General features: G+C 36.8%; 2 protein-coding genes across 2 annotated transcripts; both read right to left on the reverse strand.

The window, feature by feature from the left end:
* Positions 1 to 2,279: 2,279 nt before the first annotated feature.
* On the reverse strand, positions 2,280 to 5,457 carry cldn10d (claudin 10d). The gene is made up of 5 exons (XM_027147310.2): positions 5,061 to 5,457; positions 4,428 to 4,589; positions 4,263 to 4,344; positions 3,305 to 3,412; positions 2,280 to 3,151 (listed from the first exon to the last, which is right to left on the reverse strand). The coding sequence occupies exons 1-5, from the start codon at positions 5,287 to 5,289 to the stop codon at positions 2,911 to 2,913; spliced, it is 822 nt and encodes a 273-aa protein (XP_027003111.1). The 5' UTR covers positions 5,290 to 5,457; the 3' UTR covers positions 2,280 to 2,910.
* Positions 5,458 to 9,878: 4,421 nt separating this feature from the next.
* On the reverse strand, positions 9,879 to 12,056 carry cldn10e (claudin 10e). Its single transcript, XM_027146286.2, has 5 exons — positions 11,559 to 12,056; positions 11,245 to 11,406; positions 11,059 to 11,137; positions 10,597 to 10,707; positions 9,879 to 10,469 (listed from the first exon to the last, which is right to left on the reverse strand). Exons 1-5 carry the CDS (start codon positions 11,788 to 11,790, stop codon positions 10,301 to 10,303), a joined length of 753 nt encoding a protein of 250 aa, XP_027002087.1. The 5' UTR covers positions 11,791 to 12,056; the 3' UTR covers positions 9,879 to 10,300.
* Positions 12,057 to 17,421: the final 5,365 nt, after the last annotated feature.

A 17,421-nucleotide genomic window follows, 5' to 3' on the forward strand; every position in this document is an offset into this window, starting at 1 on the left:
CTAACATATTTTGCAAAAATTTTTGTAATATTTGGTATAATAAACCTCATTAATATGCAAAAATGAATCATTTTCTAGTAAAAAAACAAATTTTGAATTATTTTCAGTATAGAGGCACAAAAGTTAATGCACAATTATAGGCTGGTATATGTCAAAGCCATGAGATTGTTTTGAAACCATTTTGACCATTTTTAATGTCAGTAAATAATAAAACCTGTTTTTTCCAGGTCAAATGAACTTGAATGCTTCTAAATAAAAAAATTCTACAATGATCACCATTCTGTGTGATCAGCTTACATTTGTGAACACTTTACACTTGTGTCTATTTTGCCTACCATATGCCATCTGATCACCCAAACATGGACTACACACACACCCCACTCAAAAACATGGCATAATGTATTGTGAATAAAACTTTACACCTCTTATACTTTTTATTATATTTAATTTATAAACAATAAACTTCATGAAATTATGCCATGTTTTTAAGTAAAATAAGCAGAAATTATTAAATATTTTGGATAACCACTGGCTGGTGCATGTCAAACATGCTCAGGTCAAAGCTGACTGAAGCAACTAAATTCATAAATAAGAGAGAGAAAACAAATATGATTTGAATACATTCAAAAATACATTGAAGGCATATCAAAAGTGTGAAATATTTACAAATGTATAGCTTTTTTTTTTTCTGGAGGCCAACTGAAATGCAATGCCCAATGCTTTGATCATTGTTTGACCGTGTGTGTGTGTGTGTGTAGCATCATTTCTGTAGATCATATTCTGCCCTCTGCTAGGCAAAGGCATATCAAAAGTGTGAAATATTTACAAATGTGTGGCTTTTTTTTCTGGAGGCCTAATGAAATGCAATGCCCAATAAGTGTGTGTTTTGGGTGTGTGTGTTAGTGGACATTTTATGTGTGCATTTTTGTGTCTGTATGTATGTTCATTGCGCTGAAAAGGGCAAAAGTGTGACCTATTGCCTCACTAAATGTGGCCGGGTCAAATTGACTCGGGAGGACTTGAGGAGGAAAGTATTTATTTTACGAACACATAGTTCAACAAAAATAGACCAAATTTATTTTACTTGCAAAATTCATAATTTGGAACAATACTGGTAAATGTCAGGCAAATATGTGGAAGGAAACCCAAGTTATGACACATTAAACTTTCCAGATAAGTCAAATAGACCCCAGGTCTGCAGAAGGGTTAATTGAATTGTATACAAGCATGTTAGCAGAAAGTTAGCAAAAAGATGCACAACCATCCAAGAGAACCACAGCCTTAAAAGGTTTGTCAAGCAAAATCGATTCAAGAATTTGGGTGAAGTTCACAAGGAATGGACTGAGGCTGGGGTCAAGGCATCAAGAGCCACCACACAGACGTGTCAAGGAATTTGGCTACCCTTGTGGTATACAGTCTGGAGGAAGGGTGGAGAAGCTCATAGCCTAAGTTGCTAGAAGTCCAGTGTTAAGTTTCCACAGTCTATTTGGGGTGCAATATCATCTGCTGGTGTTGGTCCACTATGTTTTTAAAAACCAAAGTCACTGCACCTGTTTACCAATACATTTTAGAGCACTTCATGCTTCCTTCTGCTGACCAGCTTTTTAAAGATGCTGATTTCATTTTCCAGCAGGATTTGGCACCTGCCCACTCTGCCAAAAGCACCAAAAGTTGGGTAAAGTTGGTGTTTGTGTGCTTGACTGGCCAGCAAACTCAACAGACCTGAACCCCATAGAGAATCAATGGGGTATTGTCAAGAGGATGAATAGGAGACCAAAAATTGCAGATAAGCTGAAGGCCACTGTCAAAGAAACCTGGGCTTCTGTACCACCTCAGCAGTGCTACAGACTGATCACCTCCATGCCATGCCAAATTGAGGCAGTAATATATATAGTGTTAATATTAAACTATATGTGATTTTGCAGTAAATATCTGATATTTACTGATATTAACTTATCATAGATAAAAACAATGTGAACAGTAAAAAAAAATTTAATTATTTTTTAATTATTTCCAAAACTATGCAGATACATTATGGAACAGTTTTTCCTTAATGCTCTTGCAAAACATTTGACCTGCACATATTTTTGTGTACACTTGTAAACAACTAAGTAATTCATCCCACAGTGACCCTAAAGAGATTAAAGCCTTTACTAAAATGAATAAATAAACGTAAACACATTGTGTAGCAGGAACACGCTACTGTATCCAATACACTTTCTCTTTAATGTCTCCTCTCTTTATCCTGCAGGTTTCATTGCCTGGCCATGTGAGAAAAACAACATGTGCTTTTTCTGGGTCCTAGGCAGTCCCATTCCACTAGCCTCATGTGCAGCTATTCCTGTTATTACCAATCGTGCATGAACTAATATATAAAAATGTTTCTTCTTTGCAAAGCTTGTGACTGATTTTCTCTGTAAATGTATTGTTCCTTTATTATGATTAAAATGATCATAGTTTTTTATTTAATTGCAGTAACTGTAGTTATTAGTTTTCAATAGCAGCAAGAAGTGTTAACAGAAACTAAGTTAATAGTATGAAAAAAAAATTGATTTTCTAAGAGTCACTAAAAGTAATGAGCCTAGGAGAAAGAGATTTAAACATCTGACATAAATTGTACAATTAAAACACAGCTATTATTAAATTGTTGATTTTTTTTAATGCCAAAAAGACTTTTTTTCTCTCTATTAATATATAATATATGTATGTATGTGAGCAACATGACCTTTTATCCATGACCTGGCCTTTTCTTTTCAGAGAATGATGCATGCTATTATACCTTTTTTCATTAATAAATTTTATTCTAGGTTAGATAGAATAATTCTAGCTAGGTTAGCTACATATCTGTTCTTCATGAGATTTCTGTTACTACATCAAACCTTCAAGCAACTTATTTCCAAAGCATAGCCTTCACACATATGAATCCATGTTAAGCAGCATGGAGGCAGGTGTCTTATGGGCTCTGTATGTCCTTTGTGTTTTTATGTTTCCCTTGCTCTCTTGGCGTGAATGGAATATGGGGGACATAATAGCTGTAGTGGGCTTGGAGTAGGAGGGCAACATATAGGTCCCTCTGGTTCGGGCTGTTATATATGTCCCTCTTGATCGAGCTCTTGTGTAAGCATCTGGCCGAAATAGTGAGTCATTTGATCTAAGGAGAGGATGAAAGAGTAGCATTAGGAATACTGTTCCATGGAAGAGTTGTTGTTGTAAATGGATAGATTAATCAATAATTATTTGTTTTATATAATGTTTTTTTCTGAGAAATTCTGGTATTATTTAGTTTATTATTTATTAAACTTACCCTGAAGAAAATCCCTCTCTCCCAGAGAAATAACACAAAACTGCACTTCCACAAATAAGCAAACTGGAACCTCCCCATCCTATGAATAATGCTGCACCAAGTTCATATCTGAAAAAAAAAAGAATGCTTTACACACTGTGTAAAGACTGTAATGATAAATGGATTACAGTCCAAGAATACAATAAAATATTAAAAATAGCCAATACAGATATAATTATCCAAATAATTTCTATTCTGTGTCGTATTTGTTGCTAATGTTGACATGCTGTCACTAATTTACAGTAAGTATGCCTTTTACAAACTTTATGCTTTTGTTGCATTTGTGTTATGAGCTGTATTAGATTAAAGTCATGTTTAAAGATTTTATTCCTTAATAAAAGACAAGAAACAAACACATTATATACCGCCTATAGTATTTTCTTCTACTTTTGGCTTTTCCTGTTCTGTTATTCTTACTGACGATTCACATGTTTTAATCATGTGAAAAAACATGGCATGTTTTATGCTGGATGCCCTTCCTAACGCAACCATCTTTATATCCTTAACCATCTGGGATTGGGACGGGCACAGAGGTCACTGTCTTGAAACCCCTGTGGCTAGATTATACAGCCTATAGTATTCAAAGCTTAATTTATAAGTAGTAGGTTACACAATTAACTAAATAAATTAACTTCTTAAGAGCTAAGTATTCAGATATTTGGGAACAACAGTGCTAATGCATTCTCTGAGGTGTTTCACTGCATATGAAGGCAATATAAATTGTGATTTGTACTGCTGGAGCTGAACAAAAGGTGGGTGCACTTCAATTATAATCAATCATGTCTGCAGACTGATCAGCTGATGTTGATGCTAATTACCAGATCAGAATAATTAGTTGGCTGGGCCGATCAGTTTATTAACCACAAATTACAATAGCGTATAATATACAATTACCACTGACATGCTCTTAATTACTTACTTTTGTGGCTTATAGTTTACATTCACAAATTCTGCCCGCATTCTGTTTCCCCACATGGAATACAATGCCATACCAGTCAGCCCTGTGATAAAGGTTTATGTCAGTAAACAGAAAAGAGCAATAAAGAAAATAGAACAGTATCTGAAATTAAATATGATGTTCTACCTGATGCCATAAAGGTTAAAGCTGCTGCTAATGTAATTCTTGCATTTACAGTTTCAGAACCCCCAATCTTGGTGCACTTCATTCCAATCAAGGTGAGCACAGCACCCCAAAATCCCAGAATTACAGAGACAATGGCCAGAGCACGGCAGATATGCAAAAAAACTGAAGAAAGGGTGCAGGACTTAAGAAGCAAATCCACAAAATACAATTATAACATTTCATATAGGTCTATATTTAAAGTAGGTCCATTCAATTTACACAGCAATTTTAGCCATACCATAGTGTAGAGTTTCAGCTTTACTTTGTATGGACCACAATGTGTGATGTGAAGCATAGTCTCTTGCTATGGACATGTATGGCTGCCATTAGAACTGCCATTAGAACTTTCTTGTAATTTTTGATGATTTAACAGTTGACAAAGCAGGATGATTTCTCATAAAATATTATCTATTATATGCACTGTTATATCTATTTAATTTTTATTATTTAAACCCCAATATGCTGTGATAGACAGCTAAAATGATACCTTCATGAATGTCTAAATATTCAAGGACAATACTGTATATTATATTTTTTGTTTGAATAAGATGCTAATATAATTTATAGTGAGAATTCAAGAATGCAGGCCTTTACCTGGAAGGGCCATCAGTGAAGGATAGTACTTGCAGTCAGAAACACCAGTGGTGTCAGAAACACAATCCATCCACAGGTTGGAGTAGTAGTTGACCGTAGTGAGTACAGCATCACCTACCTCAGAGAAATTCCAGTACTCAGTAGGGAGAGTAGAACAGTTCAGCATCCATCCACAAATGCAACATATAAAACAACCAATTTCTATATACATCACAGCTGTGCGCCTCATTTCGGTGGCTGCATACTACAGTCTAAGACTCCAAGAGAAGGAAATATCCTGCTTAATTTTAGTAAACAAAGCTTTACATGAATTGACAGAAATAATGATGCTGAAAGAGAAAAGAACTCTGAGGATTCTAGCTCTGAAGGACAACCTCCCTTGTTATGCATGATGAATCCTGAAAATGGAAATTGTCTATGGTATTGCAAAGTAAGCAGATACTCATATCTGGTGTGTATCTATTCAAAACTGAGCTGAGGCTATCTGATGAGGGCAGTTTCTCTAATTACCACTTGTTTATAAGACAAAAGGACATTACCCGTATGGTATAGGGTATCATATGGGCCAGAGGGGGAACAAAGACTCCATAATTTTTTTCCCAGGGAACTAACGTGTCAGTTGACCATGCAGCACTGTTATGTGTCCCAGTGCCCTCTAAGAAGAAAAGTTTAGCACATTATTTAATTTTAGTTATCAGGCCTGGCTACAGATAACATGTTAGATGTGACTTGAGTTCTTATTTAAGAGATGAATACCAGTAATGAGATGTACTTTTGCAAATAAAGAGGCTGACAATCAGGTTTTAGTGGGACAGAAGAATTAATTTTGAGGGCGATAGTTTCACTTCACCCAATTTTTAGATTACGTTTAGCAAATGTATTGGATTACAGTTACAATATTAGGTAACTGTTGCATTCTTCTATTGTGCAATTGTGAAATTGTCACATTCATAAAAGATGTGTTATTAAAAAAATGTAGGCTAAGCATATATAATTAGACATTTGAAAAGTCAATTTTTACATTGGGATTTAAAAAAAAAATATGCAGACAAAATTAATATTTGCATTGACCACAGGCATCCTTGTCACATAGCTTGCCAAGTTTTTTCCAAGATAATCAGAGTTCAAGCCAACTGCTGTCTCTTTAACTAAATATTCTGATGGCTCTTTGGCAGAAAACATGATGATGCAGTGTGGGATGTGAAGCAGCTGGTCTCTTGAACACCAGTTTCAGTTTACTTTGACCTAACAAAACCTGTTAAAATCCAGATTGGTGCCAGATTAAAAGAACTGGGGTGCTGCCTGCTGCTTGCCAGTGATACTGTTGATGGTACACCTATATAAGCCATCTAGCATGCAAATGTTTGCGGATTTGACAAAGCTCCCTGAGAAGTCTTTTATGCAGAGTTTTTTTTTACCATGTTCTGTACTGATCAAACTGGAGAACTAGAAATTTCTTTTAATACTCACCATGTAATAAGATTTTTAAAATTATGAAAAATCATATAGGATAAACTGAAATTCTAGTAGGATTTTTGAGGGGCACCATTCTGTGAAAACTCTGGAGACTACTGTTTGTGTAATTCCTCATTAGCAATTTCTGAAATATTCAGATCATCCCAACTGGTACCAAAATCTATGCCATAATCAGAGTCACAATTTTCATGGCATTACACTTTTTCTGTTTTATGTAAACATTGCTGTAGTGGTCCACATCAGCAATCATGGTGATATGGTTTTAGCTGTTGTGAGTCAGCAGTAGTGGACTAAGCACACAGCCCTTGGGTGCTGATGATGGAGGAGATTTTGCCTGACTGCCTGCAGTCACCCATCATAAAAAGAAGTATAGGACCCAGTTGTAGAGGGAGATGACCAAACCCAACAAGTTTTACGGTTGTGGATACTGAATTATTATTTTTATAAATAGCATTCTCAAATAAGTGTTGTTTTTGTTCGGTTTCTGTTGAAGTGCTCGCAGATGGTGTTGATATTTAACACAAGGGAAGATCAGTGGTTTGAGAGCTAAGTTAAGGCTAATACCAAACCGGGTCTCCTTAACCAGCATTTTCCTTGCAAATATGCAGTCTTTAGCAAACAACATAGATTAACCTTGACTTCATATTTCTAACAACACAGGATAAATAGACTGCAACATCTGAATCTTTACAGAGACATGGTTGAATAGTGGGATTCCTGATTGCGCTATTGAGCTGGCCAGATGCTACACTTGTAGAACAGTAGAGGTAAGGTCAGAGACAGAAGTTTCTGCATTTACGTGAACAAAAATTGGTACATGATCTCTGCTATCATTGACAGTGCTCTGAAAACCTGTAATTCCTTATGATTAAGTCTTGACCCTTTTTATCTACCGAGGGAGTTCACTTCAACAATAATAACTGCTGCATACATCCCACCGGATGCTAATGCTAAGCTTACAATGAAAGAACTGCACACAGCCATTAGCAAACAACACCTAGTTTCAACTAACGGACTGGAGAATGTTTATCTTTCAGTCTACCTATGACTCCCACACAGACATTGATAAATACACATCCTCTGTTCTGGATCACATTAATGCCAACATCTACAGTGTTACCAACCAGAAACAGATTAACACATACCCTAATCAGAAGCCATGGTTGAAAAGAAGGCTTGGTACAGGATAGGTACAGGCCTATAGTGCATCCAGGGCTGATCTGAGAAGGGTCATCAAGAGGGCCATGTAACACGACAAGCTGAGGATCGCAGATCATTTCTTCAACTCCAACCCGGGTATATCTGGCTGGGTATCCGTGCCATTAGTGACTACATTCCCATCTTCTCTGCCCCCTCATCTACTGATGTCACCTTCCTCAATGAGCTAAACAACTTTTAAGCTTGCTTTGAATAAGATAACCAAGAGACAACCACTAAGACTAAGCCCCCTAAGAACCACCAGCCCCTCACACTCTCCACCACAGATGTCTTTGCTGCTCTTAGCTGAGATGACATACATAAAACTGCTGGCCCCAATGGCATACATGGACTTATGCTCAGGACATGAGCTGAACAACTGTGTGAGGTTTTGACTGATGGGTTCAATCTGTCTCTATTCCAAGCAATTGTGCTCACTTGCTTCAAAACCACCTCCATCATTCTGATGCCTAAGTACTATAAGCCAGCGTGCCTGAATTACTACTGCCCTGTAGCATAATCATGATGTACTTTGAGCGGTTAGTTCTAGCACATTTCAAAACCAGAAACACGAGCACTAAGAATGTTCTCTTCATAGAATTGCACACCATACTAACTCACTGGATAGCAAGAACACACACAAGAATTCTTTGTTGGTTTCAGTTCACTGTTTAATACAGTCATCCCCTCCAAGCTGATCAAAAACATGCTGACCTTTGAAACAACACCATCCTTTGCACTTGGATACTGGTTTTCCTGACCAAGAGACCACAGTATGTTAAGTTAAATAACATAATCTCTTCAACAACGTAATGAACACTGGCATACCTACAGTATGCATGAACTATTGTTTCTGCATTATGTAGTGACATCATATTCCTTATCTTAACAATATTTATGAAATGAAAGAAAGCAACTTTATATTCAAATTCAATTTATTTGTATAGTGCTTTTAACAATTCCCATTGTCTCCTATTGCTGCTTAAACCTAAAACTCAGTCCCAGAAAAGAAAAGAGTCTTAATGTATACTTTCAATACATTCTGCTGCATTTTGTATCATTTGCAGAGGATGAATTGCATTCACAGGTAGACCTGCCAGCAGATAGTTGCAGTAGTCCAGTCTCAAAATGATGAGACTGAACAACCGCCTGAACAGCCTGTATGGATAAAAATTGTTAAATCCTTCTAATGTTGTAGAAAAGAACGCTACATGAGCATGTCATTAGCAACATGCGAGGAAAAGGACATATGATTGTCCATGGTTACCCCAAGGTTAAGAGAAGTGGATGAAGGGGAGATCCAATTGCCGTGTAGGTATATTGCAAGATCCTGACCTGGGGATGAATCACCTGGGATGACCAGCAGATCAGTTTTGCTGGGACTGGGGTTTAACTGATGAGCCATCATTCATGATGATATGTCCACCAGACATGCTGAGATCCGAGCAGCGGCATCTGAGGGATTGAAGAAGTTAAGTGTAGTGTCATCAGTTATTGAAGTCAAATTAAACTGATAATTTAATCAGTGGTTCCCAAGCTTTTTACCTCAAGACATCAAAGTGGAGTCCACATTGGCTCAACATAAAATCACCTTTGGATCATGTTTGGATTACTGTGCTGCTCCAGTTCTGATTTTCTGCCTGAATTGGGGTGTTTAATCCCTCATTCTAGCATTACCAATTGTGGAAATTTTTAAATATGTTTCCATTAATAGCATCACAACACAAAATCAGAATTACTCTTTCCTCAGATTCTTTAGGATTTTCATATATTTCTTATAATTTCATATAAAGTGCCTTGCAGAAGTATTCAGTGCCTTTAGAAATCATCAACTTCAACAGGATTAAAAATTACACTGTCATGGATGGCTTGTACACCATGTGCCATGTGTCTTTCTTTTGTGCTCACATGTATTTTCCCATCCCCATTCTTAATCTGTTCCTGCCTCTGCACACCTGTTCCTTGTATTTTGCTGATTGCCTTTCTTATATATTTTGTTTTGTATGACTCTGGACTTTTAAGTTTGGCCTTGGAGGGTTTTTGGGGTTCCTACAACTTTTTGGGAAAATTCTGACTTTGACCTAAGACTTTTGCACAGTAGTGTATATGTAGAACCTAGTCCATGTGTACGGAGGAAGACAGGCAGATTTTAACACTCACTTTTATTTGTTCAAACATTCAACAAGAAGACAAACAGAAACACAGTTTAGTAAGGTCATCAAGGGTGGTGGGGGGTATTCTACAAAGCAAGTTATCTAACATTTACATTTTTGGCATTTATCTTGATAAGCCTGGCTTATTCTGTTAATTTTGCTTGCATAACTTTAGGTACAGTACACATTTGAATTAAGTATTTGAATTAAATATTATTAATTCTGTAAAAGCATTGACATAAAAAGCATAGAAAATCTAAAGCTTTCTAAAATAATATAAACAGGATACACAATGTAATATATACTCTGTGTGTGTGTGTGTGTGTGTGTGTGTGTGTGTGTGTGTGTGTGTGTGTGTGTGTGTGTGTGTGTGTGTGTGTGTGTGTGTGTGTGTGTGTGTGTGTGTGTGTGAGATCAGGCTTTAGAAAGATGGTGAGAGTTATCTGAGTCACAAGACACAGTGGAAGATGATTTTAAGGAGAGCTTAGACACAGTGGATCTGCTAGGCTCAGAAGAGATGGAGATATTTGTAGGGATGGATTGCAGGGCTACAGCTTCAGCAGGAGCTATATCCACAAATTTCCTGTAGACATATTGTTTATACAGTATAGTTAGAATCTGATTTCTTTTAAAACAAGCAGTTTTGATAAGATTCTCCTGTTCTGGTCTGTGGATAATTCTATCAACCCAGTATCTAAATGTAAACTCACCTCCTGTCCAGAGACCAGAGCTTATAAATTGAAACCATGTATAAGAGACCTCCTGTGAACTGAAATATACAGCCAGCCCATCCAACAAACAATGGTGTGCCAAGATCAAACCTGAAATTAAACAAAACAAAAGACAAAACTAGAGTGTGTGTGTGCCCTGCGATGGGTTGGCACTCCGTCCAGGGTGTATCCTGCCTTGTTGCCTGATGACGCCTGAGATAGGCACAGGCTCCCCGTGACCCGAGGTAGTTCGGATAAGCAGTAGAAAATGAATGAATGAATGAATGAATGAAAAGACAAAACTACGTTGATCTTTAACACAGTAATTAAAAATATATGACAATTTACAAGACAAATTTTTTTTTGATGGATCATAGTAATACTTCACCAATGATTCTGATTATTTGATCATTTAAGAGGGGCAGGATCCTAGAACTGCTTAGATGCATAAAGAGTACTTACTTTAATTCAAAACTAGGGTTGAAGAATTCTGCTGTAATGTTGCGAGCATAGACTGCATACCCAGCTGCAGACAACACACCTCAAAAATGAACAATTAAAAAAAAAAGCAACAAAGCAATTAATTTCATTTGTAATGGACATACAGTCATTGTCAAAACTATGTTGATAATAATGTAATTTTAATACCACTGGTCATATGACAGAGGCTTCCAGTGAAGATGGCTCTGTTCTTCTCTTTCTGTTTGCCCCCTATGTATGTGCATTCCATCCCTACTAAGCTCAGAATGAACCCCAGCATGCCAATGGATACTCCACCCATTAGTAGTGCCCTCACAATCTGGACATAATCTGGACATATAAGCGTTATTACAGTACCTTAAATAGCTTTCTTCATACAGCACACCATTATTTGAAAAGTTTTCAATAAAACAGGAAAATATGCACACCACCACAGCAGCAATAACTTGAATAAGTGTTATTAGACTTTTGCCTGTACTTACTCTCAACGGACCAGAGCATTGGAAAGTCATAGCAGTTGGAGACGGCATTAGCGGTAGTGGAGCAAGTCCGCCACAGACTGGACCAATACCAAGTAATGTAGACAACAGAGCTGCCACCCTGGCCACCAACAGCAGCCACCTTCCATCCCTCCATAGCTAAAGAACAAGCAATGAATATCCAGCCCATTGCAGTCAGAAAAAATCCCCAAATCTGCATTACACGGACTTCCATATTCACTTTACTATTCTGGTGTCAGATATTGATTTCAGTAACTTTGTTCCTTATTGTTTGCTTGTACCAATTCCGCAATATCTTTTTTGTTCCATAATCCTATTTTGTCTCGTTCTTAGCCTTTTACTGAAATTAGTCATTTTAGAAGTTTTAAATTACTCTGCCCTATATGCAATCACATTTAATCTAAATGCCATTTCTGCAAACCCACTGTAAAGAACAGGCTCAAGAGACAATGTGCCCTTCTTGTTGTGGATGTGAGTAAGTCTTAGTGAGTAAGTGCTGTTTCTCAGAGCTGGGCTGATACATGAGAACCAGATAACTGAAAGTGCTTACCTGGGCATGTAGCTCAAATTTCTGCTACAATAGCACATTGTACCTGTCTTAGGAATATTTTGTGAAAAAAACCAAAAGGGATAAAATTGTTACTTAATCTGTGAATCTGTACTGAATCAGAAGTAATATAAGGAGGAAAACAAGATGGTGGATTTATTGACAATAGCAGAATCTAAATATTTCACAAGTTTGTTAAACTCATGTGAACTGTCTTCACTTGACAATTTGTCTACTCCTGACAATTGGAAGATATTAATTAAGGTAGTAACTCATTAATTATATAAAATAAATTAAGAAAGGTACTGAAAATATTTATAAACAAGATTTTTTTTCTTAAAACATTATCAGAATTTCAAAAGATATTTTAGAAGACTTGTGTGTACAGTATGTTGGACATGGTTCACTAGGTTCAAGGTTCTTCATTGTGAATGCAACCATATGTACACATTTATAGAGGAATCGAAATACCATTTCTCTTGCTCAAATCAAGTGTTTACATTAGCAATACAATGCAGAGCATTTGTATTACAATATGAGCAATTAGTGCAATATAGAAACAGATGTATGGATGTAACAGCATCATACTTTTAATAAATAAGCATAAATAAACTGAGTAAGTATATCTTGGAAATCTGAATGTAAAGAGTGACAGTTGCAAATATTTATACAAATGTATGTAAACATTCTGAGTACTGAGTATGAAGTCATTTTTAAGGTGCAAATCATATAGCAGCAGTGTGATATTAGTGCAATAAATACAATTTAAAAAAAATTGTAATGTAAAAAGTGCAAGTGTCAGATATACAGTATGCAGAGAGTTAAAGCATCTTGTGTGCCATGAAGAAGAAGTGTAATGAGCTGTAGATTTTTTTAAAGTTTAGGAGTAGATGGAAGAAGGGAAAGGTAATGGACAGAGTTCAACAGCCTGATGGATGAAGCTGTTTGAGAGTCTTGTGGAGCGAGCCTGGAGTATGTATAGCAGCACTTGCATATTTGAATTCATTAAATGATTGAAAGATTTAGAAGAAAAATTATAATTTCAGTAAAATTATCATTTTGGTTCAGTGATATTTAATATTTGCTATTTGACATCATCATCAAGAACAGAATAGTGTGTTTTGGTGGTCTTTTACTGCTACACATGATGAAATAGAAAGACCATCCAGAGTCAGAGTCAACTTTGGGGATCGCCGGGGATACCTTGAAATTTGGCCCTAAGCTTGAGAGGACATGGGAGTTCACCATGAGCCACCTCAATGCTGGAATCAGTGCAAATGGACACGTGGAACATGAGATAACGTATTATTCATAATAAGTTATTTGTTTTAGAGTGAAAAGGAGAACAAGTAGTGGAAGTTCAGACAGAAGCTGAGACATTGGGTGGTCAGGAAAAGCTTTGAGATGACTGGGAAACTACAGCAGAAGTGACCAGGGTGACAGGTAGGAGGGTGCTACTGTAGGTGTGTCACCTGGAAGGGGAAAAGAAAATAAGGAAATGTGGTGGAACGAGGAAGAACAGGACAGCATTCAGAGGAAGTGTCTAGCTAAAAAGAAGTGGGACATAGAAAGGACAGAAGAAAGTATTCAGGATTACAAGGAATCGCAGTGCAGATTGAAGAGGGACATGGCAAAGGACAGAGAGAAAGCATACATTGCTATGAGAATGTTGATGGAGAAGTACAGAGATAGACAGAATGAACTGCACTGCTTCTTTGTGGATTTAGAGAAAGCATATTACAGGGTGCCGAGAGAGGAGCTATGGTCAGTGGTGTCAAAAGTATTCACATTCATTACTCAGGTAGAAGTATAGATACTAGGGTTTAAAAAGACTTCTGTAGAGGTTAAGTATCAATTCAAGCTTTTTACTCAAGTAAAAGTACTGGTTACAAAACTACTTTAAATGTATAAAAGTAAAATAATGCAAGGAAAAAATGCCACTAAGGACAAAAGCTTAGGCTGTGCCACAGGGGCCTATTGTGCACTACCAAACCTCCTCAAAAAACATATTTCTAAAGGTCATAATGACTATAATGTTATATTAATTTGATAATGTTGAAACATTTGGGATGCTCTAGGCTACCTGTTTCAGCCGCATACTGTTTGCAGCCCACTGAAAACAGCCCATTGAAAAAGAAAACATACAGCATACAGCCCATTGAAAAAGAACGCATTTTAGTATAATGCAAATACATTAAAGAACCATATATGTGTACTACTGAGTTGTGTTTCATGGAGCGGAAGATATGACTAGTTGTCTGTAAGCAGTGGCGGTTCTAGGATTTTTCTGTAACAGGGGCCATTAAGGGGCCACATGTTACATTCAGGGGCCAAGTACAGGGTACATTCAAGCACACAAAATAATTTATTCGGTATGGTGCAAATACATTTCGGCAGTCATTCCTTTTTCAAACGCTCTAATAAAAAATTATGAGCCAGTAAAGTTCTTAATGATTCTTTTCATTTATTCATGCTGTGCAAAAAGGACACAATGCATCACACACACACACACACACACACACTAAAGTACAGCACAGCGATTAATTAATCAAACACAATACAATTAACAGTGTGGATATATTTATACCTCCCAGCTTAAAAATCTCATTCAGTACACTGTAATAAGGTAAAGTGCAGCAGAGCACAGAACAAACAAAGAGGTATTTTAACATGTACGTATGTTACCATAACACTGTTTCCAAATACAGTACAATTTACAGTGATGAGATAAACAATTTTGAACATGCAAAGCAGCATTAACATACTGTAGGAGCAACAACTTGCACCTCCCAGCTTAAACATCTCCTCTGTTTTATCTTTCTCTCACTCAATTTCTTTCACCTCTTATTCACACATACACACACCCATACACACATACACCTCAAAAAAGCCAAGACCAGTGGCGGAACTAGAGTTTTATACATGGGGTGGCAAGGGGGTGGCCAAGGCAACTTTAAGTATATTGTGTATATTATAGCTAAACTGGGAAACGAACCGATCTCTCTTGTCGATTAATCTGTTTATAGCGTCTAACGTCAATTTATATAGCGAAAAGTTTTCTGGAAAACTTAATCCTGATGTTTCATTTCAAAACCTACCGAAATTTGATGTTTTAGTATTAGTCTGTTACAGTATTCTTTACCTGTCAACTCTTTCTTGTCATTGATTGATGGATTTGAAATGTTGAGCGGCGCCGCAACCAAACGTCAAACGAAGACTTCTTTTGATAGGTGAAATGAGATGTCAATCAGCATTAAACTTCCAATGTTATTAAATAAAAATTCGGGGTGGCACCTGGGACAATCAGATGTCAGGGATGTCACAGATGCCCGGACACCCCTCTGGCTCAGCCACTGGCCAACATAGATATATATACACTAGATGTCGCCTTGAATAGGGCAGTACATATTACTGCATTTCGTTGACTGTGTACATGTACCTTGCACAATGACAATAAAGTTGAATCTAATCTAATCTAATCTAATCTAATCTACATTGGAACGAATGCGTCAATTGAGCCGCCATCTTAAGAGGAGGGACCCCCTCCTCTTAATGCATTAGTGTCAATGTAGGCAAAGAAATAAAATCACCATAAATCGTGTTCTCTTTCTCAGTTAGCTAGCCATTTTCATGACAAAATTCAATTACAAAAACACAAATATCATATGAATGCAATAAAAACAAAACAAATATATACAGCAAGTCATAATATACATTTTTTTATTTTAATTAACATACGATAAAAAAAAATATCCAAAATCTTTTCAGGCATAATGTCATTAAATATGTTCTTAAGTGAAGTAAGTTGATAAAAGAGCATTCTGCTTGTGTTAAGTCCAGGCCAATCTAATAAAATATGTTTGACAGATAAAGGAATCTTACAAAACATACATAAAGTTGGGTCTTTTCACCTTTAAGCAAAAAAGCATGGGTCAATTTTTAACTTCCTTATTAAGAGCTCCGGACTCTATAAACGTTTGTTTTCCTACAACCAAACGCAGCACAGATGTCCGGCATCATCCATGCATTTGAGGTAAAGGAGCACCGTACAAAGATGGATACGGTTTTGACGCATTTTTAGGACCCCAAGGCGACATCTAGTGTATAGATATCTATGACTGGCCGAGACCTCTGCTTCTATTGGCATAGAGATACAGCAGAATGGGGAAGCAAAAATACCAAGGTGGAAATTAGGTAAAGCTGATTGGCAGACATTTCAAGAACTTAGTAAGTCTACGTGTGTGGAACTAGTGAGTAGAGATATAACAGATGTAGAGGAAATGAATAGTGCCGTAGTTGCAGCCATTATACAAGCAGCAGAAGAAACAATTCCGAAAAGCACAGGAAATAAGCAAGGAAAAAGTGTGCCGTGGTGGGATGATAGCTGTAGAATAGCAATTAAAAAAAGAAACAAAGCATTTAAACAACTTAAAGCTCACCACACACTAGAAACTCTTATTGGCTACAAAAGGGCACAAGCAGTAGTTAGGAAAACGATCAGTCAAACGCATGTATTGGAGACAGTTTGCAATAAAATTGGAAGAGAAACTCAGTTGTCAGATATGTGGGGAATAATCAGAAGAATGAGTGGATTAAGTAGAAAGGTGGATATGCCAGTGTTATTTAGCAATAACAAGAATGCAGTGAGTAATGCTGAAAAAGCAGAACTTTTGGTAGAAACCTTTGTGAAAATCCACAGCTCTGGAAATTTATCCTCAATAAATAAGCAGAATAGGAATCAGACACTGTTGGAAAACCCGGGAATTAAATAAAGTAGCACTGCATCAGGAGGAGATATGGACTTGCCTTTTACTATGTTTGAATTAAAAAGGGCTATCTTAAGTGCACGACAAACAACACCAGGGAAAGATACAATATGAAGGATGTGGCATTGGAGGTAGTATTAAGACTAATTAACATGATATGGAATACTGGTAAAATCCCAAATGAATGGAAACAAGCAGTGATAGTCACAATACTCAAACCCGGTAAGAATGCTGTAGACCCGTCAAGTTATAGACCTATAGTGTTAACATCACAATTAGGAAAAGTCACGGAAAGGATGGTAACAGATAGGTTAAGCTACTATATGGAAGACAAGGGTCTTTTTTGAGCATATCAGTCTGGATTTCGCAAGGGAAGGGGGACAATGGACTCTGTTTTGTGCTTAGAAGCAGAAGTTAGGAAAGCACAAACTAATAAGGAAAGTGTAATTGCTGTTTTCTTTGATGTTGAAAAAGCATATGACATGCTGTGGAAGGATGGACTACTTATCAAACTTAACAAATTAGGAATAAA

This window comes from Tachysurus fulvidraco, chromosome 5 (assembly GCF_022655615.1).
Source record: "Tachysurus fulvidraco isolate hzauxx_2018 chromosome 5, HZAU_PFXX_2.0, whole genome shotgun sequence".
NCBI classification, from domain to species: domain Eukaryota; kingdom Metazoa; phylum Chordata; class Actinopteri; order Siluriformes; family Bagridae; genus Tachysurus; species Tachysurus fulvidraco.

Bases quoted from the DNA above. Each gene is read 5' to 3' on its own strand.
- cldn10d (XM_027147310.2), bottom strand. From the start codon at position 5,289: ATGAGGCGCACAGCTGTGATGTATATAGAAATTGGTTGTTTTATATGT. The intron at 4,590-5,060 runs GTAAAGGCCTGC...CCCTTTCTTCAG, and splicing joins TTCACTGATGGCCCTTCCAG to TTTTTTTGCATATCTGCCGT. The intron at 3,152-3,304 runs GTAAGTTTAATA...TCCTCTCCTTAG, and splicing joins AGAGAGGGATTTTCTTCAGG to ATCAAATGACTCACTATTTC.
- cldn10e (XM_027146286.2), bottom strand. From the start codon at position 11,790: ATGGAAGTCCGTGTAATGCAGATTTGGGGATTTTTTCTGACTGCAATG. The intron at 10,708-11,058 runs GTAAGTACTCTT...GTTTAATTTCAG, and splicing joins AACCCTAGTTTTGAATTAAA to GTTTGATCTTGGCACACCAT. The intron at 10,470-10,596 runs GTGAGTTTACAT...ATATGTCTACAG, and splicing joins CTCTGGTCTCTGGACAGGAG to GAAATTTGTGGATATAGCTC.